This window comes from Quercus lobata, chromosome 12, assembly GCF_001633185.2.
Source record: "Quercus lobata isolate SW786 chromosome 12, ValleyOak3.0 Primary Assembly, whole genome shotgun sequence".
Classification (NCBI taxonomy): Eukaryota; Viridiplantae; Streptophyta; class Magnoliopsida; order Fagales; family Fagaceae; genus Quercus; species Quercus lobata.
In genome coordinates, this window is record NC_044915.1 from 34428175 (window position 1) to 34455926 (window position 27752).

A 27752-nucleotide genomic window follows, 5' to 3' on the forward strand; every position below is an offset into this window, starting at 1 on the left:
TAAATAATATTTATTAAACTTTTTATTTCTTATTTAAAATCTATTTTCTTGCTTTTTAAGATGCAAAATTACTAATTAAGTTTTTGTTTTTAAATTTCTCTAACATTTCTTTTTCAATTAATAATATGGCTAATTCACTTAATTTTAGTATACCTTAAATAATAAAAAAATTAATTGGTATGATAAATTATAATAAAGTAAAAGAGACTATTCATGCTACAGTGGGTCGGTTAGTGTCTTTTAGGGAAGTTAGTTTTAGCGTGTGGGGCTGTGGGTCATGTGCTGTGTGTGCTGGTATGTTATGGGCATACTCTACTGCTATCAACTATGCGTGTGGCGTTGTGCAATGTACTGTGGAGTCTTTTGATTTTTTTTTTTTTTTTTTCCTTTTTAATATTTTGTATTTTATGATACAATTTTAATGGATTCTATTGACCAATAAAACGACTTTTATATATATATATATATATATATATGTGTGACCCCTACTTGTATATATATTTATACAAGTAGAGGCTTTTGAATACATTCTATTGTCCAATAAAATGATTTAAATATATGTGTGTGTATGACCCTTACTTTTATATATATATAATACAAGTAGGGGCCATAGGCTTACATCACTTGCTTCTATGCTTCAACCAGCCCTGCGCGATCACTTGGCTCAGTTTTGATAGGAAGAGAGAGGGTATGTGTATATTTATATATATATACACGTATAGAAGCTAAGAGAGTTACAATGTAAAAAAAAAATGGCGGATAAAGGAACAAGCATGGACACGAACTTGTCCATACTTCACCATGCATCAAGTTCCGGGAGCAATAATATTAATCCAGAAAGTGCAATAGAGTTACAGTACTGGGCTGAGATTGAGAGATTACCCACAAGCAAACGAGTGAATAAATCGTTGGTTGATCATAAGCTGTTGAATGATAGCAAAGAAAAGAAAGCAGGAAAGAGAATGGTGGATGTTACCAAGCTTGGAGCAGTAGAGAAACACATGTTCATTGACGAGCTTTTGAAGGAAATTGAGGAAGACAACCTTCGGCTCTTAGAGAAACAGAAAGAAAGAATAGATAGGTACAAACACTCATCCTTCCTTCTATTCTTTATTTCTATTCACTACTTGTTCAACATATGCTCATTACATTTTCACTGATGCACAATGCAACGTGTATTTGCATGAAGAACCATTTTTTTTTAATTAAAAAAAAAAAGTACAAAATCAAAACAAAATATTTCAAATACATCTTGTTTGATCATTTGTATTTTGAATTGAATGTACTTTCTCTTAGTACACTGCCATTGTACTTGGTTTATTTTTTCTAATAAAATTTTTTGTTACTTATCAAAAAAAAAAGACAATTTCTCCACCGGTTTAGGAGAATCTCTTCGAAGTGGTTATGTAATGACTAATGATTCGTAAACCCTTCCCGCGTCTGAAATTATATGAGTTATCATATGTAATAAAACATGTACATGAATGTTTGTTTAAATTATTATGTCATGGATTGGATGAATTTTCTTCTAGCTAATCTGATTTGGAAATAAACTCCATCCGTCCGAAAGTAGAAAACTTAACTCAAGCGTATAAAAAAAATTTTGTTTTCTCACGTGACTTGCAAGTTGAAGAGAGCAAGACATAAAGATTAATATTTTGGACAAAAATTCGATCCAAAAAATAAAATATCAGACCTCTATAAGATTCCCCCCCTCCCCCAAATGCCCCCCTCACCTAATTTGCAAGCAAAAGAGTAAGACATAAAGCTAAATGATCTATATTATATACACATGAATAACCAAAGATTATTATTTTTCGTATATTTTTCATGCTTACAAAATTTAAAGATAATAAAAAATCAATAGCCATCAATCAATAGTCATCAATCAATTATTTAAATTATTTTCGTATATTTTCCATGCTTACAAAATTTAAAGATGATAAAAAATCAATAGCCATCAATCAATAGTCATCAATCAATTGTTTAAATTATTTTCGAATATTTTCTATGCTTACAAAATTTAAAGATGATAAAAAATCAATAGCCATCAATCAATTGTTTAAATTCAAATTTTTGTAGTTCAAAATAATGTATAAAATATGAGTTTATGGATTAAATAGTAAATAATATCCAATTGACATGAATGTTAAGAACATATAGAACAAGTTCAATGGAATTTTCAAAATATGAATTCTATAATAAATTATTGAGTTACATAAGGTGTAATTTGAACCTAATATATATATTGAGAGAGAGAGAGAGCATTGACCTCCCCTAAGATTTTCTTTTATTATATTATACTCACATCTCCTAAGATGTAAACTATTCATGTTGATATCTCTTAAATAATTAGTTGAAAACAAGGTTTTAAAAAATCTCAAAGAAGAGGCTTTTAAAAATCTGAATTTCCTATTAAATAGGGTGGGAATGACAGTTATAAACTGTCGTCCCCAAATTTTGAAATTTCTAATTTAGTCCCCACTTAAAATAGAAAATTCAAGTTTTGTTTAAAGTTTTTTATTTTTTTTATTTTTTCAATCATGTTTGAGAGGTCAAGAACATATAGAACAAGTAATTCAACGGTGAGATTTTCAAAATATGAATTCTATAATAAATTATTGAGTTATACAAGGTATAATTTGAACCTAATATATATATATATATATATATTGAGAGAGAGAGAGAGAGAGAATTGATCTCCCCTAAGATTTTCTTTTATTATATTATACTCACATCTCCTAAGATATAAACTATTCATGCTGATTTCTCTTAAATAATTAGTTGAAAACAAGGTTTTAAAAAATCTCAAAGAAGAGGCTTTTAAAAATCCTGAATTTCCTATTAAATAGGGTGGGAATGACAGTTATAAACTGTCGTCCCCAAATTTTGAAATTTCTAATTTAGTCCCCACTTAAAATAGAAAATTCAAGTTTTGTTTAAAGTTTTTTATTTTTTTTATTTTTTCAATCATGTTTGAGAGGTCAAGAACATATAGAACAAGTAATTCAACGGTGAGATTTTCAAAATATGAATTCTATAATAAATTATTGAGTTATACAAGGTATAATTTGAACCTAATATATATATATATATATATATTGAGAGAGAGAGAGAGAGAGAATTGATCTCCCCTAAGATTTTCTTTTATTATATTATACTCACATCTCCTAAGATATAAACTATTCATGCTGATTTCTCTTAAATAATTAGTTGAAAACAAGGTTTTAAAAAATCCCAAAGAAGAGGCTTTTAAAAATCCTGAATTTCCTATTAAGTAGGGTGGGGACGACAGTTATAAACTATCGTCCCCAAATTTTGAATTTTCTAATTTAGTCCCCATTTAATTAAGTGGGGACTAAAATAGAAAATTCAAGTTTTGTTTAAAGTTTTTTATTTTTTTTATTTTTTCAATCATGTTTGGGAGGTCAATATAAATACTTTGAATTTTAGGGGAAGCGAATGTCTTAATACAAACTTAAGGAGATGTGAATATAATAATAGAAAACCTCATAGGAGGTTAGTGCAATTTTTCCATATATATAAATATAGAATTATAGATTTTGCTTTCTTCAGAAGATGCTACAAACTAATTTGTAATTTAAATGACATTAAAAAAAATTAAAAAATTAAAAAAAATAAATAAATAAATAAAAGCTGTTGAAGAGTCATAATATTGCTCTTAGTACTTCTGGGGTTTAGGAGTCTGCTGCAATAAAATCGAATGGTGGAGATTAACTCTAATGTGAGATAAAACTATAATATTAGACGAACATGAAATGGCCAGAGCATGTACGTACTGAAAGATCTGTAGACCTTGCTTCTACTACGGAATGTTCCCTCTTAAACCAAAGAAAAAAAAGAGAAAAAGAACAAGCTATTTAATATAAAAGGATTATATGTTGAAAAGTCCAATAGGTGGATTGAACCAAAAAAAGAAAAGCATTTCTCCGAAGAGTTTTAAAAAATGATGTTAGAATTAGAGTTATAAACCTCTGGATTCTAATAGAAAGACGTTAATTGAACCAAAGCAATTAGACCCAACATATGGAATTTTTAACATTGTAAATAGAAGGTTGAGCGGAAACATGGGTCAAACTTATGACCTTCTGACCTATTGCTCTTATATTACCACTTATTCTAAAATTTAAATGGTAAGAAATGATAAATTTAATCATTTAACCATAATTTTAACATACTGCAAATTGTAAATGTAAACTTGCACATGCTACCATGCCGTTTATACTGAAACTTTTTTGTCTCTTTAGAGTGGGTCTGGAATTGCCAAGTGTGGAAGTAAGATACCAGAATTTGTTCATAGAAGCAGAATGCAAGGTTGTTCATGGAAAACCCATTCCTACTCTTTGGAGCACACTCAAAGACATAATCGCTGTAAGTGTTCCCCTCCATTTATTTTTTCTAATGTGTTTTAGTTTTAGAATAAATCTAGAGCCTTCAATAGTAATAAAAAATAAATAAATCTCACATCATTCCGTGTATAATTGTGTAAATTTACACTAATACTATTCATTTTATATTTAGTTATTTATTCTTCCTTTACATATCTTGAGAATGAAGGAAGAGGGTGGATGGTGGTTGTTGTATGTGAAGAAAAAGAAACAATAAAAAAAATCAAGAAAATTTGATATTTTAATGAAATGTAGTGTAAAATAAATACTCAGATGTGGGTTGTTTGAAAAGTGAGCGTGTAAAATAAAAAAAAATAGGTTCTTATGCTAAAATAGACTTGAATTTTTATATGAACTGATGCTAATGCTCTCCAGTGAACATGGACTAGCTATACTAGATTTCAGCTTTGATATCTCTAGCATCTCCCTCAAACTCAATTTGTCTTCAAACTTCCATCTTGAGAGGCAACATATTAACTATATTGAATTGTGTGTTACAATAGATCCTATCTAGAATGATAAGATATATATACCCTAGTCGGTAACCCGTGCAATTGCATTCTATACAATGTACTAAGGTAGTTGGAATCATATGGGGCCTGTAATAGAGTACTTCAAAATTTGCTAATGTTTGGATATCAATATATTAATATAGGTTCAATATATACCTGAAATCATGCTATTGCATTTCTTGCTTTTTCTATGATGAGCTTTATCCTTTTCTTTAATGTTTTTTAACAAATGCTTAATCTTGGATAGTAAATGAGATGTCAAATATTGAACAGGGTATGAGATATACTAATGGATACAATAATTCTCAAGTGAAAAAGCAAAAGATTATCAACAATGTCAGTGGCATCATCAAGCCTTCAAGGTTGATCCTGAACACACATGCTAGTAGAAACACTCATGTGTTTTGATATCTTTACATTGGCAAAAGAAACAATGTATTCTATGAAACAACATTACTTACTGGCTTAATAAGCTCACTTTAAATGCAGGCTGACTTTATTGCTTGGCCCTCCAGGATGTGGGAAAACCACTTTGTTACGGGCACTTGCAGGGACACTAGATCAATCTCTCAAGGTTTTCTACTTGTTCTTCATGTCCTTTCAAGGAAACAACAAAAATAACAATATAACCTGTCATTTCCTATATATAAGATAGAATACATGAAATTTGTTGTGACCTTTACTACATATTTATGCATTTGAAACAAATTCATTTGATTTTAGAGATACAGATTCTAATATAACTACTCATCTAAACTAGTGGATCAATCAACAAAATATAAATTATTATGACGTGAAAGTTGATTTTCAGGTCACTGGTGAAATCTCCTATAATGGTTATAAGGTCAATGAGTTTGTTCCTCAGAAGACATCGGCTTATATAAGCCAATATGACCTTCACATTTCTGAAATGACAGTGAGAGAAACACTTGACTTCTCTGCACGTTGTCAAGGCATTGGGGACAGAGCAGGTAGGCTTTGTTCTGCATCTTATGGCCACAATCATGCTCTTATATTATTAAGTTGATCTTATAGGACTTTCTTTGTTGAAGATATTATGAAAGAACTTTGTAGAAGGGAGAAGCAAGCTGGAATTATCCCCGAATCAGATATTGACACTTACATGAAGGTAAATAATTTGCAAAAAAACAATTTACTTCTCTATCATATTTCCAAAATAGTAGCAGCTCCTTCCATTGTCTTGTTTTCCCATTGCTAATGAAAACTTGATTGATAGGCTACTTCTATTGAAGGATTAAGAAAAACTCTCCAAACGGACTATATATTGAAGGTAATTATTTTTACTAAATTCAATGATCCATGATCCAGTTCCTAACTTCCTATCCTCACTCTAACAGCAATTTTGTTATCATTATTGGCGATAACAGATTCTAGGACTAGACAATTGTGCTGACACACTTTCAGGAGACATGATGAATAGAGGAATTTCAGGCGGTCAAAAGAGAAGGCTCACAACAGGTTTTCCAGAATGCAAAATTTTTCTTGTATACACTCAGATTATAAGCAAAATAAGAATCCAATTCTAACATGGGTCGCCTTTAGGCTTTAGCTGAAACCTTCAGTGTTAATCCTAATAAGGACAACTTTCTAATGTTTGAACATATTTTTGTCTTTCATCAAAATAAACTTCCCTTAATGTTCTTCGCCACCAGGGGAAATGATCATTGGTCCAACAAAAGCTCTCTTTATGGATGAGATATCAAATGGTTTAGACAGCTCCACTACTTTCCAGATTGTTACCTGTCTGAAACATCTAGCAAACATAACAGGATCCACCATTTTGCTATCACTTCTTCAGCCAGCACCAGAGACCTTTGACCTTTTTGATGACATTATCTTAATGGCAGAAGGGAAGATTGTATACCATGGGCCTTGCAACAACGTTCTAGCGTTCTTCGAGCATTGTGGTTTTCGATGCCCACCACGAAAAAACATAGCCGATTTCCTCCAAGAAGTATGCATCTTTCTTTAAAGCAGAAACATGTTAGCACATTTTCATTGAACTAGCCCCCCAATGCGTTCTCCATTTGTGTAGGTATTATCTAAAAAAGATCAACCCAAGTACTGGTACCATGAGGACCGAACTTACACTTACATCTCTATAAACAACTTTGAAAGATCATTCAAGGAATATCACCTGGGAGAGAAGCTAAATGAGGAACTTTCTAGGCCAGTTGATAAATCAAAGTACCCTAAGAACGCTTTGTCGTTTAACACTTACTCATTGAGTAATTGGAAACTATTTAAAGCATGCTTGGCTCGAGAATGGTTACTTATAAAGCGTAACTCATTTGTTCATGTGTTTAAATCTACGCAGGTAATGGATAGAGTGACAAGTAATTTCTGTGTTATCACTTATTTGACAATCTTACAAAACAGCAAACATTTCACATTTGAATTTGTTTACTACAGCTTTTGTTCGTAGGATTGGTCACGATGACGGTGTTTATACGCTCAAGGATGAGCATTGATCTGGTCCATGCAACTTACTACATGGGTGCCATGTTTTACACTCTTCTTAGATTTATATGTTTGGGTCTTCCAGAATTGTCATTGACTGCTTCCAGACTTGCAGTCTTCTACAAGCAAAGAGATTTCTACTTTTATCCCGCATGGACTTATTTCATTCCAGCTGCCATTTTAAAGATTCCATTCTCATTACTAGATGCTTTTCTTTGGACAAGTCTTACTTATTATGTCATTGGTTACAGTCCTGAACTGGAAAGGTGTGTTTTTCAAGGGGGAAAAAACTTAAATACACGGTTGGTCAATAACTTTTTCAAGTTTTTTAAGGACTAAAAACGATCACTTTAAACTTCATGAACTAAAGTTTTGGAACCAACCGTGTATTTTGGAAAGTATAAAATGCCATTCAATTATGTAAACAATATGAATTATATATATGTCCCCTGCTCATATTCATTTTATTTATGACTTTCAGGTTCTTCAGCCAATTCCTTATTCTATTCCTTGTCCATCTAGTATCAGTGTCAATGTTCAGTTTAATTGCATCAATCTTTCGAAATCCATCGGTTGCAGCACCATGCTCACTTCTCACTTTGATAGTAATATATTTATTCAGTGGATTTCTGATTCCAAAATGTAAGGACTTTAATGATTTCAATCAGAATCCTCAATCCCCCGGTCTCAAAAAAGAAATAATATATATATATATATATATATATCTTGTTCACTTTACAAAACCTTGAGTTAAATTTCAACAAAGTATTCACAAGAAAGAGGAATGAAAATTTTATTAGAGTACTTCAAACTCACAAAAAAAGAGATTTGGCTACTGCCTTGAGCTCACTGCAACTTTTTTTCTCTCACACACTTTCAAATCATACATCTATCCTCTTTTATAGGGTGAAGTTACAAGAGCTGTCATTATTGTCATGACTCTTTGTTTCATAACAAAAAATTCTAAAATGTGGAAAACTCAAAGACACAAATGTTATGGAATGACAATAAACACAAACAGTTATGGAAAAACAAAAGACACAAATAGTTATGAAAAAACAAAAGACACAAACTGTTATGAAATATCAAGAGACTTGGTTTACTACTTCCAACATCTCTAACTAAAATGCATTTCATGACTGCAGCTTCTCTACCTGCTTTTTTGAGGTGGGGCTTTTGGATTTCTCCTTTGGCATATGCAGAAATAGGAATTTCATTGAATGAGTTCCTTGCACCAAGGTGGCAGAAGGTGATAAGCCAAACTACTAATATTTTTTATGAAAACTGAAAAGTATTACATATCAGAGGTACCTATGTTTCTCACAGTTAATATTCACGATCATTGCAACGTACAGGATTCATCTTCAAATGTCACTCTAGGGCATCAAGTTCTAATGAGCCGCAGTCTAGATTTCAGTGCCCACTTTTACTGGATTTCAGTGGCAGCATTAGTAGGATATTGGATGGTTTTCAACATTGCAATTACTTGGGCTCTGAGTTACATGAAGGGTAATTTATCACTCCAATGCATATGCTTGAGAACATGAGAAAATAAATAGTCATGGCCAAAAAAAAAAGACAAAGGTGAATTATAATTTGATTATCCATCCTGATTAATCTTTAATGAAATATGAATTTTATACAGCTCCAGGGCGAGCCCAGACTCTGATTTCACATGTAAGGCTCTCTACTCTAAAGGGAAAAGAAGATTTGAGAATTGTACCTCAAGAAAAAGAGCTGCCTCCCATTGATCGATCTACAACTGTCAAAGAAACCGAAAGAATGGGTAAGAAGCTTACTTATTATTTTTCCAATACTTGGTAAATCCTAATGCATGTAGATACTCCTAATGGATCAATTGAAATACTCTATATATCATCTCTTGATTAACAAACAACATATGGATGAGCTGCTTTTTTTTAGGGGCGTTGAAATATCAACATTAACTTCTTATGTGTATGCTACAGGGGTGGTTTTACCTTTCGAGCCCATAACAATTTCATTTGAGAATGTGCAATACTATGTTGATACCCCCAAGGTATTTGCAAGGTCTACTGAATTGACTTTTTGATCTTTTCGTGTGTTAGATATGATTTACATTGATCAAATTTCATCCTTCCATCTCCCAGGAATTGAGAAAGAAAGGTTTTCCCGAGAAAAGAATACAGCTTCTTCAAGATATTACAGGTGTATTCAGGCCTGGAGTTCTTACAGCTTTAATGGGAGTTAGTGGAGCCGGAAAAACAACATTGATGGATGTTCTTTCGGGAAGAAAAACAGCAGGACATATGGAAGGCGAGATAAGAATTGGAGGGTACCCTAAAGTCCAGGATACATACTCCAGAATATCTGGTTACTGTGAACAAAGTGATATACATTCCCCACTTCTTTCAGTGGGAGAATCAGTAGCATACTCAGCTCGGTTACGCCTGCCAGCTCAGATTGATAAATTTACAAGACTTGTGAGATGACTTTTAACTTAAAGCATGTATTGTAACTGTCTGATGAACATGTTTCAAATCTTATATATCTTTTTAGAATTAAAGATCAAAGAGAACCAATTATGGAAAAACCATTGAGTTGACATGAAGTGGCAATTCAATGTTTCACAAATCAAATAATTTCATCGTGAAGGTGGCTCATGGCTGCCTGCCTCTAGTAACAGGCCATTCTTTCTAAATTTTGGAAGAAATAAACACATAAAGTATGTGAAAGTATTGAAATTTTCTATATATGCCTTTAGAATTTGCATGCATGAATTTTTCAATCTATTTGTATAAAAATGAAATGCTACCTAATGGAATGTCAATTTGCCAAATTTGTGTCTCAGGAATTCGTAGCAGAAGTTCTTCACTTGATTGAGCTTGATGAGATTAAAGATGGTTTAGTTGGCAGCCCCGGGATTAGTGGTATTTCCACTGAGCAGCGCAAACGGCTTACTATAGCAGTAGAGCTTGTTTCTAATCCATCCATAATATTCATGGATGAACCCACATCTGGTTTAGATGCCAGAGCAGCTGCAATTGTTATGCGAGTTGTGAAAAATATTGTTAGTACAGGAAGGACAGTCGTTTGCACCATTCACCAGCCAAGTATTGACATATTTGAAGCATTTGATGAGGTAATTAACTGATACATTTCATTCCATAAAGATAATATTTAGAGGAAAATGGGAAAGCTTAAGATTATTAATGTGGAAGCACCCGCCGGGTAAATGTTTCACCAACTAAAATAAGTCCTCGTTCTTCCATAATTTTATAACTAGGGAAGGTTTAGATTTTATTATACATCTCTCTCTTTTCTTTTCTTTTTTTCCAACTAAAGAAGAGAGATGGAGTTTAAATTAAAGGCATAATTCCAAGCCAACTTCAGAAGGAGCACCCTATGCTTGTTTGTTTAATTTTCTACATTTACTGATACTTCCTGCAGCTGATGTTGCTTAAAAAAGGGGGGCAAATAATATATTCTGGAGAGCTGGGTCAGAATTCAAGTAAGCTTATTGAGTATTTGGAGGTAAGTTATTAACAGGAACTTTTAAGGTTTTTTTATTGGCATGAATGGTCAATTCATTCACTTTATTGGTCAGAAATTCAGAAAATAATGTCTCAATAGAGAGATTCCTCAAAAACACACTATGTAACCCAGGGCAAATAATATATTATGATTGTCTATCACCTTTTTCTGGACAGGGTGTTCCTGGGGTTCCAAAAATCAAAGAAAATTACAACCCAGCGACATGGATGTTAGAGGTTACAAGTCCTTCTGCAGAAGCTAAACTGGAACTGGATTTTGCCAGTTTATACAAAGAGTCTAAATTGTGCAGGTACAAATCGCAATCATCAGAAGTCAAAAGGCATAGTGCCTGGGTTTTGTATTGGTTAAAATCTAAAATTCTATGCTTGAAGAGGGGAGGGGATAGTAAAGAATATAATAACAAAGCATTAGCAAGTAATCTACCACATCAACACCTACTACATCAAACCAAGTGACATTATGTTCATGTTCTATGTAGAGAAAACAAAGAACGAGTAAAAATACTAAGCTCTCCAGTACAAGGTTCAAAAGAGCTGCATTTTTTTACTCGCTTTCCACTAAATGGATGGCAACAATTCACTGCATGCATCTGGAAGCTACATCTGACTTACTGGAGAAGTCCCCATTATAATTTGGCGCGCTATCTAGTTTTCATTTTGTGTTCTTTATTATTTGGAGGACTTCTTTGGCAGAAAGGAAAGAAAATGTAAGCCCTCTTTACCTATTTAGTTTTTTTTTGGTACAATTACAGATTAAGTTTTGGGAATAATTTATTGCAGTTCTTGAAAGCACATTAGGACTTGTAACACTTTCACATTAGCTGTTGCCCGAAGCATATTCACTCCTTATTTGGTCTAAAAACAGGTGGAACAAAGTAATGAATGCATTTTCTAGAAACCACGTATTCATAAGTTTTTACTTGTCAACACCACCCAAGAGATTTACCAATTGAAACAACATATTAGGGTTAGACTCAGACACCAGTGTAGTATAACAAACTGAAGTTTAAAGAGCTGCCTATTATTTGTATATTTTTCACGTGCATACCCATTATTCAACTAAATATATCTGCATGAGCAAAAAGCTTTGCTAATCACAGGCTTCTTAAATATAATTCGAGTAAACTTGTACCGTAGATCAACTCATCTATCTTAGCAAAAACTCAGCTAAGCGGCAAATTTGATTAGTGCAATCATGCACAGATGGTTCCCTAGTAATGTACATTCTGGATTGTAAGAGTGTTACATTTGGACCATGTAATCAAAATGAGGCTAAGCCTTCAATATTTTGTGAGCAGTAACTTATATCTAGCATCTTCCAACAATCTGCATGAAATATTCATTGAATATTGAAAGACACATTTCACTCACTGATGTTCTCAACAGCATCCTGAGTGGTAATCTTGGTATTTACTTCAAACTTAAAATTATGCCTATCAAAAACAGTTTTTAGAACTTCAAACACTACATGCCAGAGATTTTATGTCAACCATTTGAAATGTCGAAATATTGTCTCTTTCTCTGAACAGAGAAAGTATGCAGGATATTATCAACATACAAGGAGCAATGTTTATTCTCATGCAGTTTTTGGGAATTTGCAACTGCTCAGGTATTCTACCATATATATTCACAGAACGCAATGTTGCATATCGAGAAAGGTTTGCTGGAATGTATTCCTTATGGTCATATTCATTTGCACAGGTACTAAAATTTCCTAAAGCAATTGTTAGTTTGTTACCATTGCCAAAGGTTAATGTAATATTTTACATTTTACAGATTTTGATATACAGATACTCTATCATATGTTGCAGGTGGCTGTTGAAATTCCATATATATTCTTTCAAGCAATTCTATTTACTACAATTACATATCCAGCAATAGGTTTTTACTGGTCAGCATACAAAGTGTTTTGGTACTTCTACACAATGTTTAGTATGCTCCTCTTCTACAGTTATTTTGGTATGCTGTTTGTTTCGTTGACCCCTACTTATCTAGTGGCTTCAGTATTGTCGGCTTTCAGCTACACCATGTTAAATTTGTTTGCGGGGTTCCTCATGCCCGGACCAGTAAGCCAACTCTTACCTTTAATTGCTCTTGGACATTCACATTTACTTGGTCTAGCATTTTGACAAAGTATATGAATCTAAAAATGGCTATCAAGGAAATATGAGAGATTATGACTTCATATAGCATAACCTAACAAAAAAATATACGTGGCCAACTCTGACTAGTGTTTAAGAAATCATACTCAACTCCAAACTTTTGTGACTAAGGCTTGGTTGTTGTGGTATTGTTGTTGTATATAAATCTAAAAATGCATAGATAGGGATGACAAAGTTAATTTATTAAATCTCCATAAGACAGAGATCAAGAATTCATGAGTTTATTGATTTTTCTAGAGAAATTTATTGGGAATTATGAAATTAGTAGGAGTTCAGTTTACTTATTATTTTTTTTGGATAGGTAGGAGTTCAGTTTACTTATGTTAAAAAGTACCCAGTGCACAAAACTTTAACTTTTGCGGGGTTTGAGTGAGATCATGGCAGGCAATCTTAAGCCAAATTTTGTATGAAAAGGCTAATTCTCGGACTCGAACCCATGACCTGTCGCTTTTAGTGAAAGGCACTTGTCATTGCACCAAGACCCGACCTCTAGTTTACTTATGCTATAATAGAATTCTATTCTTTTAATCCTAGGAATAAGATTCAATTCAACTGACCCAACTGTGATTAATTTTTCATGCAGAAAATTCCCAAGTGGTGGGTTTGGGCTTATTGGATTTGCCCATCTGCCTGGTCCCTGCAAGGTTTCCTTTCTTCACAATATGGTGATATAGAGGACGAAATAACGATATATGGAGAGCGCACAGCAATTAATGCCTTTATACGAACTTTTTATGGGTATAACTATGATCAATTGGTTATTGTAGCAGTTGTTCTTTTAGCATTTCCACTTGTCACTGCATTTGCTTTTGCATATGCCATGGCAAAACTAAACTTTCAGAGGAGGTAAAGATGCTCCTCTCATACAGATGTAATACATACTAGCAGCTTTGATAAGCTTCTGTTTTAGCCATTAAACTTGTTTGTGGTTCAATAAAAAGCTCTTGCTGCATTTGGTAAATATGATTTGGCAGAATGAATTCTGACAGGATAAATTCTTGGGAGAAATAGCGTTTTGGTTAGGCCTCTCTGCAAAAAGAACACAAAGATCTCAAGAAAAGCTCGTGCTTACAATCTGGTACTTAAGACTAGTTGCATCACATAGTGAATATGGTTTTTCCAATCAAGTTACAGTTACAGTATGAATTTGATACACTAATAACTGACCAGTTTCTACTTTCCACAAACACTAAAGCAAGAGAATGAAATAGTGGAGGAGATTCACGTTGAAGCCATGGCCTCTGCTTTTATTTATAAAATAAAAAAATAAAATAAAATAAAAAAAGTCCTTTAATGAACCAAAAGAAGGAAAAATAATAATAATTTTATTTATATATCTTAAATTTGGATTATTGCGTGAATTCCAATTAACTCAATAAGTAAAAATCAAATTTGCTCATATTTTCAATTGTCGGTTTGGAAGTTGGTAGGTCAGTGGTACTTTAAAAATTGCTCATCTTTTCAATTGATCGGTTAGTATTGGAGGTTCAAAGAAAAATTAATTTGCTTTTCATAATCTAGCAAGTCGAAACAACTCATATTTTCATTCTTAAGTTCAAGTGTATTATGCCAAGAAAATTATTGCATTTGAGTTTTAAAAAATTATGTTTTCATTAGATTTTACATTGAGAATCTAGGACAAATGATTAATTTGGAGAAGTATTTAAACACCATAGTGGGTGTATAATAGAAATGACTCACATCAGTGACGGTATAATTGTGTAAATTTACATATTTGCTACAGTAACCATATATAATTACACTGACATTATTTATTTTGCATTCAATTTTTCTTTCTTCACGTATCCTAAAGATGGAAAAAAAAAAAAAGTTTAATAGTAGTGGTTATATGTGAAGAAAGAGAAAATTAAAATAGTAAATTCCATTAACATACCCTGAAGTTTGGACTAATGTCAACCAGGTCCAAAATTTGTCAAAACTAACCAATTTGGTCCCTAAAACCAACTTAGCCCCTAAAACAGTTGAGAAAAAATAACTAACTATTTAGGGACTAATTTGGCTTTAGAGACTAAATTAGCTAGTTTTGAAAAGTTTTGGACCTAATTAGCATTAGCCCAAATTTTTCTCAACTGTTTTAGGGACTAGGTTGGTTTTAGGGACCAAATTGGTTAGTTTTAAAAAGTTTTGGACCCAGTTGACATTGGTCCAAATCTCAAAGTATACCAATAGAATTTACCCAAATTAATTTTTTTTTTTTTAAATCAAAAAAATTAATATTTTAATGAAATATAGTATAAAATAGATATTTTGATGTATAGTGTTTTGAAACATGAGCGTGTGTATATAAAGTAGGTTCTTGTGCTAAAATAAATAATAATAAAATTGCAAAACCTAATGCGAATGCTTAAAAGTTAAAACTTATGAAATAATCTTAGTTTTAACTAATACTTAGCTTTAAGAATCTTAGTTTTAACTAATACTTAGCAATTACATACAAGTATTGCAGTTGTTTTATTTTATTTTATTGGGTGAGAATAGGTTTCAAATTCCCCCCGATTTCTATCCAATTATCAAATATACACCAGTTTGTTTTCTACTACTTCTTGGTGTAAAAACGATGAGGCAAGAGCCATATCTTATGGCGGACAAAAAATCAAACTAATAATTGGAAATTAAAAAATAAATAAATAAACACGAAGAAGTAGTGTAAAATTGGCCGAAAATTAGGTTAATTTCTAATTTTTGGTCAACTCCACTCTTCTCCTCCTCAATCCAAGCTGACCATCAACAAGTTAATTTCACCTTAGGATCAGCAGCCTTGTCTTCCAGCATGAATGTTTTTCAACTCTTGATCATCTTTCATTTAGAGACTGAAACCTAAAAGGAAGAAGCAAATTATTCATAATGGTGGCACAGTTAAACATATTGCTATCTTCTCATCAGTCAACACCAAGGAAAAACTCCAGAGTGAGTCATTAAGATATTCTTAAAATACCTCTAATCTTTTATTCATTCTAAACCGAAAAATGTCACCAATACAAAAGGAAACCCAGGGACACAGAGAGAGATAAAGCGGTAGTAGAATGCACTTATTTCAGTGAACACTAAATAAGCTTGAGGGAAGTACACTGAACATTAAATAAGTATGTCAACAATATTATTGAGTCCAAAACCCACCCCAAAGCACGGGTTCTACAGGAAATCTCTACTTTACAGTCTATAAATGCATACAATTACAAACACCTATCATATATTATCAGCTTCAGAGTTAAAGCACCTCAGATTGGACCATAGGACAACGCTTCCCAACTGAAGGGGCGGAACACAAAGAGAACTTCAGGTGAGCTTTTGAACAGAAGGGCCACACAGACACAGACTGCAGCAATGGCAACCATTGAGAGCATCACAGGTCGGTACACCAGAAACCTGCTGCCCGTTTTATAAGCCAGTTTCCGATCACAAAGCTTGCACTGCTGCCGAATACATTTCAAGTCAGTCCCTTTAATCTCAAAGGTCGAGGTCAGCTCATTATTTTGCTTTTTATTCACACTACAGTCTGAGAGAACACTGTGAATGTCAAGCACCACATGCTCAGCTGCAGATTTCTTATTAATTTTCTTCTGGACCAGGTGTATGTACGAGTAATGGCCACGCAAGCGAGCATAATCTTCAGGTGTGGAACCTGTGCTGTCACGAGCGCTATTCCACGCTTCAATTCCCACCTGAATCAGACCCACTAATTTAGTCATCTTTGAAGGACAAATATAAATAAAAGTACGTAAATAAGAGTGCCATGGTCTTTACTGGTAAGTATACATATATAGTGCTACGTTCAATTATAATAATTCTGGGTTGCTAACTAGAAATTGCCATCAATTTCCCATCTAAACATGTACAAAAACTTCAACACCAACCATATAATGTCCAAATAAATGAACACTGGGTTGGGTTAGCTGGACCAATAACGGAAGATAGTAATGAGTCTAGAAGATTGAACAATTGGGTCAGAAAGGGTTGCCATTGACTTTGTCAAGTAATTTCAAATGGAAGCACTAAAGCTAACCAGCAGCTACTGAATAAATTGTATGTATGACCCAATTGACTGAATCACACTACCATAGCAAATAACTTGGTTTAATGTTTAAATCAGGTTGGTATAAATATCATCAATATGGAATATGAAGGCCAGAAAAGGGTATATAAAAGCACTGATGAAGGTAAGCATTCAGGAAATTCTAAATATCATACAAAATTAACTCTCTTCTTTCCAGAAATAATTTAGACAGAGGAAACTTTACCATTTTTGGATCATCAGTTAATGCATCCAATACATTCTCAGAGCCATCTTTACCGGCTGCAATGTGAAGTGGTGTCAAACCTGAAGGGCCTACAACATCAGGTCTAAACAAGAATCTTCCTTTGCCTCCATCAACCTGTGACTTGTTTTCAGATATTAATTTATCCGAGATTTGATATCTCAAAAGAAGCTCCACGAGTGCCCTACTATTTCTCCTTACAGCTCTGTGAAGGAGACCCATCTCCGCTAATGCAAGATTCAGGGAAGAGTGCTCCCCTGCACCCACAGTTTCATCAAGCAGTATGCCCAATAGTTTTCTCACTACAGCACACCAATCATGGTCCATCGAGAACTCCATCAGCCAGTTGAACCTTTTTAGATGAAAAGACTCTGGATTAGGATCCATGTTTCCCAGTCTAGACTTCAACTGACTTCTATGGAGAAGCCAACCCATTTCATTGATGAAGTCCAAAGCTTGATTCTTGGTTTCCATTCTTCCACTTCCTCCCAGATCTGCATTAGTTTCGCTCAACTCCAATTCACTTTCAAGTGCACGGATCTCTGAACAAACATCCTCCTCTGCAACTATAAAAGGAAAGAAGGTACTGCTGAAACCATGATCTTCAATCTGGACCATATTCAAGAAAAGAAAAACCACAGTTTACACTAAGGCCATTGTTAAGAGAGTTTTATGTTCTACGAAGATGGACAGAACTGTAGACATATGCTTAAAAATATCAACAGAATCAGATGAGACAGCTAAAGAACCTTTTTTTTTTTTTTTTGAGTAAAAGACAGCTAAAGAACTAAGTCATAATTTATAAGTAATCAGTGCGCGTGGATGTATATGCAAATGTAAATGTACATATGTTGTCCAAGGCACACGCAACAGCAGACATTAATCAGTCTCCAAATCTTTTTTATTTTTTATTTTTATAGTAGAACATGAAGATAGAATCAGTCATCCACCATTTGTCTTCTCTCTCTCTCTCTCTCTCTCTCTCTCTCTCTCTCTACTATTTCTACCACAAATTCATTGCTAACAACCAAAATATTGACAGAATTAGCGAGTGACAGCAAATCCATCTCAAACCTCTCTCTAATTCATAATTAATAAACCAAAAACAAGTATTTAGGAAACAATCAAGACTGAAGTTTACACCACTAACAAAATGACCCCCTATCCAGATGAAGAAAATTGCCAAGTACAGCATAATGACATCACAAAATGGATGAAAATAATTATTTACAGTCAACCATTCCGGAAATTTTAGAAGTAAAACCCACTATTTGGGATGGGAGGTTGGGCAATGGACCAAGATACATGAGAAGAAATAGAAGACAACAGCACCTCAATGAAGCCTCTTCCATTTACTGCAGGAATAGAGCAAGAAAAATTGAGGCATTGGAGCTCATCATTCTCCTTGAGGGTATTGAGACTATCCATTGAATCATTAGTATTTTCCTCAACCAGATAATTCCCTTCAAGTGCACAGAGTAACCTGGAAAAAAAGGGTGGGGGGGGGGGGGGGGGGGCGCATTAAAGGCTCTGTAGAAGCACATTGGTCCACTATAAAATACATGGCTAAACAAAAAGAAATTCATAGTTCAAATGAAGCTTTAACATCACTTCAAGGGCATCAGGATTTAAGAATAATGCAAGCCACATTGACAGGAATGATCACAAATACCTTGTGGTGGGCCGAGTGAGGTTAATGCCTTTGACTAAAAATTGAGCTCTCTCAGTTGTAGATATGGCAACAGGTCTAACACTTAATATTTTGCTATAATTGTTACTTCTAAGAGGTAAAGATGTATCTATGACAACCTGACCTGTAGCACAAATTTAGTAAGAATGTTAATTCCTCCACACCAGAAGTGTTACTACTTCACATACATAGTCACATCACTAATATTAACTTTGACAGACCATCGTAAATAAAGGCTATTTGGTGCTGCACTCTAACATAAACCCATCCAGTTCTCCAGAAAGAGTCATCTGAGACATCTAGAAGCCTATTCAAACTGGAACTCAAGTCATAGCAAAGCTGCAAAAGGCCATCCAGAATTATAAAGTCAGAACTCTTGCCTGAAAGAAAAAATAACACACACACCCACAACAGATGCAGTTCCATTAACATAAAGCTTACTTCCTCCCATGCAGCCTCAGCCTGATGTAGATATATAGTAAGAATGATACAACCAGGCCTAATGTAGCTCTCAATGTCAGTAGGACTGTGAGATAACCAGTCAAGAATCTGGAGGTTCAAAATTAGAACGTTAAAGGAAGGAAATGCAAAACAACTGCATTCATTAAATTTTAAAGTTGAAACTACCTGTGCTCGCAGTACAAGAGGGAAATCATTTGGATCTTTCCCAAAGAGTTTAAATACAATTCGATCTGTGCGGCTCTGTAATGGTGGCGGAAAACAAAGTTAGAAGACAACCTCTTGATGCCATTCATATAATTGAAAAGAAGTACAAACTATTCATTCAAAAGCATAACAAAATGAAAAGGGGAGTGGGTTATTAGCAGTACAATTCACATTGGAAGCCAGTAAACAAAAGTAATGGGATTCTGTATCATAACTAGAAGGCAAAAGAATGAGAGACAACATTTCATAAATAAAACTCATGTCACAAGACTATAGACATGGGTCTCAAACACAACAACAAGGCATACCACTTAAATGATGCAGGACAAAACTAAAATTGATACAACTCTGAAATTAAAGAAATTTTAAAAGATAAAAGTAACCTAGGAATTAATACCTAGAGTTGGCTGGAATCAACACCAGAACATTCCAACGGAAATTTTATTAATCAAGCAAACTGTCAACTTTGTTGTAGGTATACAATCACATGCTTATATAGACTACTAGGAATAAACCTTAATTTTAATTAACTTAAGAAAGTCCAATTAATAATTGGGAATTAAATTAAATAAAAATAACCCAATTAACCCAATTAACTAATAAGACCTAAAATAAAATCCAATGGACTAATATAAAATACAATTGACTACAAAAATGAAATTGTATCCATGCTTCCTGCATCATTTTAATAGTGAATTCCACCATAACAATATCCCTGTATGTCAATTAAGAATCTAAAAAGTACATTTCAACTAGTATAAAAGTGAGAAAGAAGGTGGGGACATTGTAATAGGTCAATTCTTACTATGTTAAACAACGTCTTAGATATTTATGCTCTACTTGCTGATCAACTTAAATGAGGCACATTAGTGTTGGTTCTACACAAATATGCAGGCACATGTTGTGCATACTAATGCCACTCACTATATACGTCCATAAAACATATTCTGAAGCAGAAAATATACCTGAGCTTCTCCACTTGAACTCGAAGGTGACTGAGCAGATGCTGAATCTGAATTTCCACTTGTTTGAGGTGGACTTGACTGATGAGAGTCCAGGGAGCTAGTCCCCATATTCACTGGGATAGGAGACCTCTCCATATCTTCCATGCCATCATCTGAGTCAATATATATGTCATTCAAATCGAAATTGTTAATCTTGATCTGCCCCGCACTACTATCTCTGACTTCTGAGTAAGCTGGAGGGCTGTTCAAAATGCTGGGTTTAGAAGACGTGTTTTGTATGTCTCCAACTCTAGCATCATCCACACTAAGGCCTTGGCATGGAATTTCAGATACAGGTACAGGTTGATGTTGTTTAAAAGGCCTTGAAGGACCTTGAAGACCATTTGAGAGTAAAGCAGAAACAAGCTCAGAATTTCCAAGTGATGCCAAATTTGAAGGTTCCCGCAAAATCCCAGATATGTCCTTTCCCCCATGTTCAGCAGTTTGGTTGGCAAGGCTCCTTAGAAGATGAGATAGCACATCCTGTTCCGTCGTTTGGTCTGATCTATTGGCTACAATTCAAGAAAGGGAAATACACATCTCACTAATCATTTCAAATATTTATGACAAAAATTACTTATAGAATTATAAAACCACCGTAAAATCACTGCTTCTTCTTCTTCTTCTTTAAACAACCGGTTATGAGGAAAGTACATAACAAATCTGACAGAATAGTTTCTAATAATCGTGACTACTTCTGTGACATGAATTACAGTTTCAGAGACCACAAGACTCATCTGTCATGACAGCCATTTCAACCAGAGCACTTAATTCCAATTCACAATCAATCTCGTAAAAAAGGGCTGGGTGCAATGATAACCATCAAGTGTGCTAGACACGCTTATCATCTGATAAATGAGAATAAAATGCATCTAACCAATAACATTTCTTGGTTGAGTTGCTTGACAATTGATTTGAGATAGGAATCCTCGTAATTTCTCTAATTAAAATAACAATGAAAGATATTTTTATATTAAAATGCTTGGTAAGGGGCAAAAATATTCAGTAGGAAAAGTAAGAAATCACAGTGCAGGGAAATCAACAGTTCATTCCTCTTTGAAATCATTTAGGTATGATGACAATTGCTTAAGTAAGAAATCATTTGCAGGTTCCTTAGGTTCCTTCTTGTTTGTTGTTCACAAAGAAGTCTTTTTTCAATAAAATTATTCTTAACTATAAAAAATAATATAAAAATAAAAAATAAAAAACCATTTGCAGGTTAAAATCAATAGGCAGGAAAATTCCCAAATCTGCAAGTTAAATCATTAGGATTGTTTTCTTAATAAGTCATAAATTTTTTTAAACAAGCATATTAAGGGGAGCCCATGTACATAGGATTTATACAGATTTAATCCTCAGTATTTAAAACAGATCGGTACATGTTTAATATCAGATGATGTAAGATGTCATTATCACATACTTCCACATGTCCCAGCCTCCTCATTTCTCTCTTACTTCAACGAAAGGCACAGTTCATCACCAAAATTTGCATGTTCACAAACAATCCTCCCATATTTTTCACCCACTTATTGTGTGCTTAATTAGGTCCATACTATCTTTATATTTCATCTCAGAGGTCACCATATGCTTTTTCTATTGAGACAAGTAGACAATTTAATCAAGATGTCAATTTATTGATTAACGTAGCTTCTTCTTAAATTCATCTCTAATCTACTTTTAATAAATTAATAACTATAAACAAGGTATGCAGGAGTCCAAATCAAATCTGAGCAGCTAACAGTTCATTCTCACATGGGCCAGAGAAGACAGAGTAATCGTGCATCAAGAAAGAAAAGCTCAAAAATCTATCAGCATCCACTATCATTGCAAAAAACATGACCAAGGGAGAAAAGCAAGGTAATATAGAAGGATCAAACAGAAAAAATTCAAATGGAATCAGTTTTTATAATTATAGTGCAAGTGTGTCATACTCACAGTGTAAGTTTGAAAGTATCCTCAATAGACTAATCAATAAATAACCACTAGTCTGATCATCATTCAGCGTATTTCCATTTACAACAGGATCGGGATTTGTTTTCCTCCTCCGTTTATTATGGCCAGCCAAACGTCTGCGACAACTTCTCTTCCCTTCATCAAACTCTTGAAGTAGATGAAACCTGCCAATATATATTAACAACAAACCATGTAAACAGCATGATTGTTGCTAAAACATGAATTTGCATAAAGGATAATATATAAAGGAACAGCAAGCTGTGGGAAAATAATCTCAAGCCAAATTTGGGCATGGGGCTGGAGACCTTGAGAACATTTCAAGACGCAAAAATTCTGCATAACCATATTTCAAACCTTTTATTGAAATTCAGCAACTATGATTTGTTTCTTTGTATTACCAGGGTGATCAATAATAATGCACATTTTCCACATGATTATAAGAAGTGATTATAACTACAAATATTATCTAAAGCAACAAAGAACTGAATGCTTACCTACTACACTGCTGACAGAATCTTTGCCAGGTATTTCCTACAAGTGCCTTACTGGCCTTGGAATGCATCTCACAGACCTTGTGCCGTCTGTGATAGTCTTTCGCATTGTTCAGATCAGCACCACAGTCCTCCACTTGACAAACAGCACGGTTTGAAGTACTTCCCACCAACTTAGTCTTCTTTCCGCTTGTTCCTTCCCAATTTCCTACTTCCCTCTCCGTCACCTGATAACCCTGTCCACCAAGCTTCAAAGCAAGGCTACCTGCTTCTTCATCATTCAAATTGTCATCCTCCACCACTATAACCCTCCTCCTTTTCTCCAATTCCCTCTTCCCTTTATCAACTCCCAGACTTACTTCATCAGAACATGATGATGAACTATTCGATGAGCCCCCATTCACTGGAATCTCAGACCCGATTGGGAAAAATTGTTGGCCAACACTTTCTGATGGCAACGGATTCAACCTGCTGGCAATAAAAAGATCACCATCCCATTTCCAGTCATTCGAATCCCAATCTGAAGTCCTCTTCCCCATGGCCCGCAAATCCGCAGCACTCATAGCATAGAAACGATGAGCTTCACCTCCAAATCTAGCCTCCATGATTAAAACCCAAAATTTCCGAAAGATCCAAATCCACTAATTAACCCCCTCCCCACAAGGAAAACAGCACAAACCCAGAAAATTAAATCCTTTTCCACTAACAAATCAGAAGTCAAACCCCAAAACTCAATTAATCAATCAGCATCACTTCTTCCCCAAAAGTCCAGAAACAGTACACTGACACAACCATGGTTCCAATTAAGGGCAACCCACATACCAAATAATCTTAAACTAACCACCAAAGCCTCCAAAATCAACTAGAAAAGCCCCAAAACCATGACCCAAATGTCAAAAACTCAAATTTCCACATCTAAACAAAGTAAAACAGTCTAAATCAATACTACAAGATCATGTACAAGTTCAGGACATAACAGAACAAAAAAATATATATTGAAAATTTTTAAGAAAGAAAGCAGAGTACTTGCGCAGTAGTGGTTCCTGAAGAATCAGAGATCAACAGTTGTGTCGGAAAAGTGCACGATTCCTTAGGCAAGTTCTCTGCTTCAGCTGATGATGATGATGGATACGATGGTGACGATGATGACTATGGTGATGATGATGTTGTTGTTGTTGTTGTTGTGTTTGTGTGGTGTAGTGTGAGATGTAAATATGTAATGGGTGTAGATAGTGTACGGTGCACATGAAAAAAGAAAAAAAAACCAACAAATTTTTAAAAAAGCAAAAAAATAAAAAATAAATCTTTACCATAGTACATGGATCATGGATGAGAGAGAGAGAAAACAGTACACCCAACTGGGAAAATGGTGGGTCCCACAGTGCACACCGCGTGTCTCTCGCCCTCACGATAATAGAGATGCCCACCTTGCCTTTTCTTCCTCGCGTGGTTGTGGTTGTGTATGTGTATTTCTATATGTCTGTATCGCATCATGGTGCTACGCTCTTTTGTTTCTGTCGTAGTTTCATGGAATTTGGATAAAACTTGTATCTTCATTTATTTCTTCTATGTTTTAGTGCAGAAAAATTACTGACTGCAAGAGTACTATAAATGTGTATTCTTTTCTCTCACATTAATTATAGATCTCACCATATATTTAAGGAGTCATACTAACGAGTGCTTTTAAGGAACTTATTAATAATCTATTTTAAGAAAGTTTTGATACTACTTTTATGATAAATGAAAAAAGCTGTCAAAATATTAATTTTTTTTTTCATTTCCCATAAAAACTTTCTTTAAATGAATTATTAACTAGTGCCCTAAGAGCACTCGTTAGCATTTCCCTATATTTAATTAGTAGAACTCACAGTTATGTGAGATAAGTGAGTACACATTTATGATATTTTAGGAGTACTCAATAATTACCCGTGTATGAATTTTTTTTAATTTCCAATAAAAATGGTATTAAAACTTTCTTAAAATAGGTATCCAGCTTTCTTTGAGTATTTAACAATTCCATCGGGCATGTACAATTTCTCGTAAAATTGATATCAAAACTTTCTTAAAATGAGTATTTAGACCCCTTTAAGTGTCTAACTGTTTCCTCGGATGTATGCAGCCCACATACACCAAGTTATAACAGGAAGGAATTCTATAAGAGTGGTCCAAGATCTTGGTAAAAAGTTTTAAAACCAATATCTTATTGATATCATGAGACTTTAAAGACTTTTAACAAATATTCTAAGAATATGTTAAGTGAATTTTTTCTTTTTTCTTTTTTGAAATAGTTGACGAGAAAGGGAGGTGTTGTTCAAAACCACGTATATAAGACACCATAAAAAAATATAATTATCATTAGATTATCTCTTAAAACCATAATGAATAGAATTATTTAAGTGTTTGGCATAAAATAATTTAGATAAATGTACAATTATTAAAAAAATAAATAGTACCGAAGAAGACAACGAAATCTTTCTCTTTTTACTATGAATAAAAATAAAGACAATGAATGAGGTGGTTCATTGTACTTCCAAACTTCATTTGCCCCCCATTTTTATAAAGTGCCCCACCTTAACTCACCTTAACTAAAAATCCCTTCTTCCTCGAGATAATCCACTTGTTAAAAGAAAAATATCCTAAATGTTGTGGGTCCTGTATAAAAAACAAGTATCGTAATTGTTGTGGATCGGTGGGTCCAATATTTAAAATATAAAAAAAAAAAAAAAAAAACCCAAAGGTGATATATATCTGATTTGTCGACCTTTATTCTTTATTTTAAAATTATTACATAACAAAGCGGCACCTCTTTAAGTTTTATTTGAGTTTAAGGTTTTTTTCTTTACCCTCCCTGATTTATATATCAATTTACTCATAACTATTTAAATGATGTGTTTAAATTTCTTATAATTTGATGGATCCTTTAAATCAATATACTAATAATATTATATAATAAAAGTCAAAAAAAATAATTATATTTTTATACATTTTAAAATTTAATGATATATACTTATAATTATTTTAGATTACCAAGAAACATAAAAATAATTAGATCAAATTGAACTCCACATAAAGTTTAAATCAACTTATCGATGTAATTTTTAAAAAAAAATTATCATGGATCCTTGTTTACAAATCAACTTTTTTTTTAAATTTCTAACTAAATTAAAATGTATATCTACATTGTATCTTGGCTTAAAAATTGAATTTTTTTATTTAAATAATTAAATAGTTACAATAAGAAAAGAAAGATGATTTACAATAATTTGATAGTGGTAAAATTTTAAAGTATAGTCTCACATTTGTTATCCATTATATTTATTGTTTTCTTTTATTTTTGAGAAAAAAAACCATTATATAATTGTTGATATTTCTAATTTAACTTTTGTTTTACTTAAAGTTTAAATAAAAGAGGAAACTTTCAAAGATTATACTACTTTTATATGAATAATAATAGTAATAATTGACAAAGTCTCCTCGCTACATGTAAATCGATCAGCGTGAGATTATTGTATTTAATTAAAAAATAGATGACCTATTCATCAAAAAAAATAAAATAAAATTGGTGACCTAACTTACAAAACCTCTTCATTGGTAGTCTTAGTTTAATCACGTTGGGTTTTGGGTATTGGAGTCTTTTATATTAATTTTCTTGTTTTTTTGCCAAATCATAGTTCACATGTTCATATGTACCAGTTAAAAGGAACCAATTACCAATAGGGTTGGGCTCATCAAAAAAACAAAAACAAAAAAATAGGGTTGGGAAAGCTAGTACCATAGGAAAGCTACGTGTTGTACAAAATAATGTTGTGCTTGTGCAACACCTCCTAACATTTAAATGTACCTAATCAAGTCCTATTCTTATTGGTGCTTGAATGATGAGAAAAGTTAATTGATGTCTTAAAGACATTAGTTTAGTAAATATTTTTATAAATTTTTTATGAAAAAAAATATAATAACTAACTCTTCTTATGGTTTTTATATTTTTCATAAAAATAATATTAAAATATTCTTAAAATATTTTATTAAAAAATGTTCTAAGGACAACAGTTAACCAAATACTTAAATGATATATTACGACACGCTTAATAAGAAAACAAACAAGTCTAACTGGAACCCAAGTGAACTTAATTTATACATATATTAGGAAAAAAAAAATTTTGATTTTTTCTTCAATTCTTAAGAAAAACTGCATCCATTTTTATAGGGTTTTAGATTGAATTCTGCCATACATACATGACTTAAAAAGATTCGGAAATTGTTCATAGATATTGAGACACAATATTTGTATGCAATCAATATTCATTATTTGTTAAATTATATCTATTTTATTTTAGTTTAAAACCTTATAATTCAGTAAAATTGTTTGATTTGACTTATTCCAAACACATATAGGTTCAAATCGTTGTCTCCCATTTGTTATAAGCAATTAAAAAACATCTATATTTTAAGCATGGCCTGTTATTATTAAACCAGCTTATAATTCCATGTATATACATGAACACACTTAAAAATATATAATAAAATGCATAGTATAATTTCTATATATGTATATATATATATATATATATAATTTA

General features: G+C 33.1%; 2 protein-coding genes across 3 annotated transcripts; one reads left to right on the forward strand and one right to left on the reverse strand.

Moving 5' to 3' along the window:
• Positions 1–551: 551 nt before the first annotated feature.
• On the forward strand, positions 552–14058 carry LOC115971533 (pleiotropic drug resistance protein 3-like). The gene is made up of 24 exons (XM_031091512.1): positions 552–1081; positions 4269–4392; positions 5195–5283; positions 5411–5495; positions 5733–5892; positions 5974–6050; positions 6159–6212; positions 6310–6400; positions 6595–6896; positions 6978–7259; positions 7355–7668; positions 7884–8044; positions 8548–8651; positions 8758–8911; positions 9048–9188; positions 9370–9440; positions 9532–9864; positions 10233–10523; positions 10832–10915; positions 11092–11225; positions 11415–11642; positions 12465–12636; positions 12747–13001; positions 13681–14058. The coding sequence occupies exons 1-24, from the start codon at positions 753–755 to the stop codon at positions 13945–13947; spliced, it is 4302 nt and encodes a 1433-aa protein (XP_030947372.1). The 5' UTR covers positions 552–752; the 3' UTR covers positions 13948–14058.
• A 1975-nt stretch (positions 14059–16033) lies between these two features.
• LOC115971534 (squamosa promoter-binding-like protein 1) lies at positions 16034–24467 on the reverse strand. 2 transcript variants are annotated; one of them, XM_031091513.1, is made up of 11 exons: positions 24205–24467; positions 23182–24093; positions 22670–22851; positions 20696–21246; positions 19692–19766; positions 19506–19613; positions 19286–19403; positions 19047–19188; positions 18707–18857; positions 17357–17983; positions 16034–16780 (listed from the first exon to the last, which is right to left on the reverse strand). In XM_031091513.1, exons 2-11 carry the CDS (start codon positions 23781–23783, stop codon positions 16337–16339), a joined length of 3000 nt encoding a protein of 999 aa, XP_030947373.1. In that variant the 5' UTR covers positions 23784–24093; positions 24205–24467; the 3' UTR covers positions 16034–16336. The 2 variants fall into 2 exon arrangements, with proteins under 2 accessions (XP_030947373.1, XP_030947374.1); XM_031091514.1 differs by having other exon boundaries at positions 24209–24440.
• Between the last annotated feature and the right edge of the window lie 3285 nt (positions 24468–27752).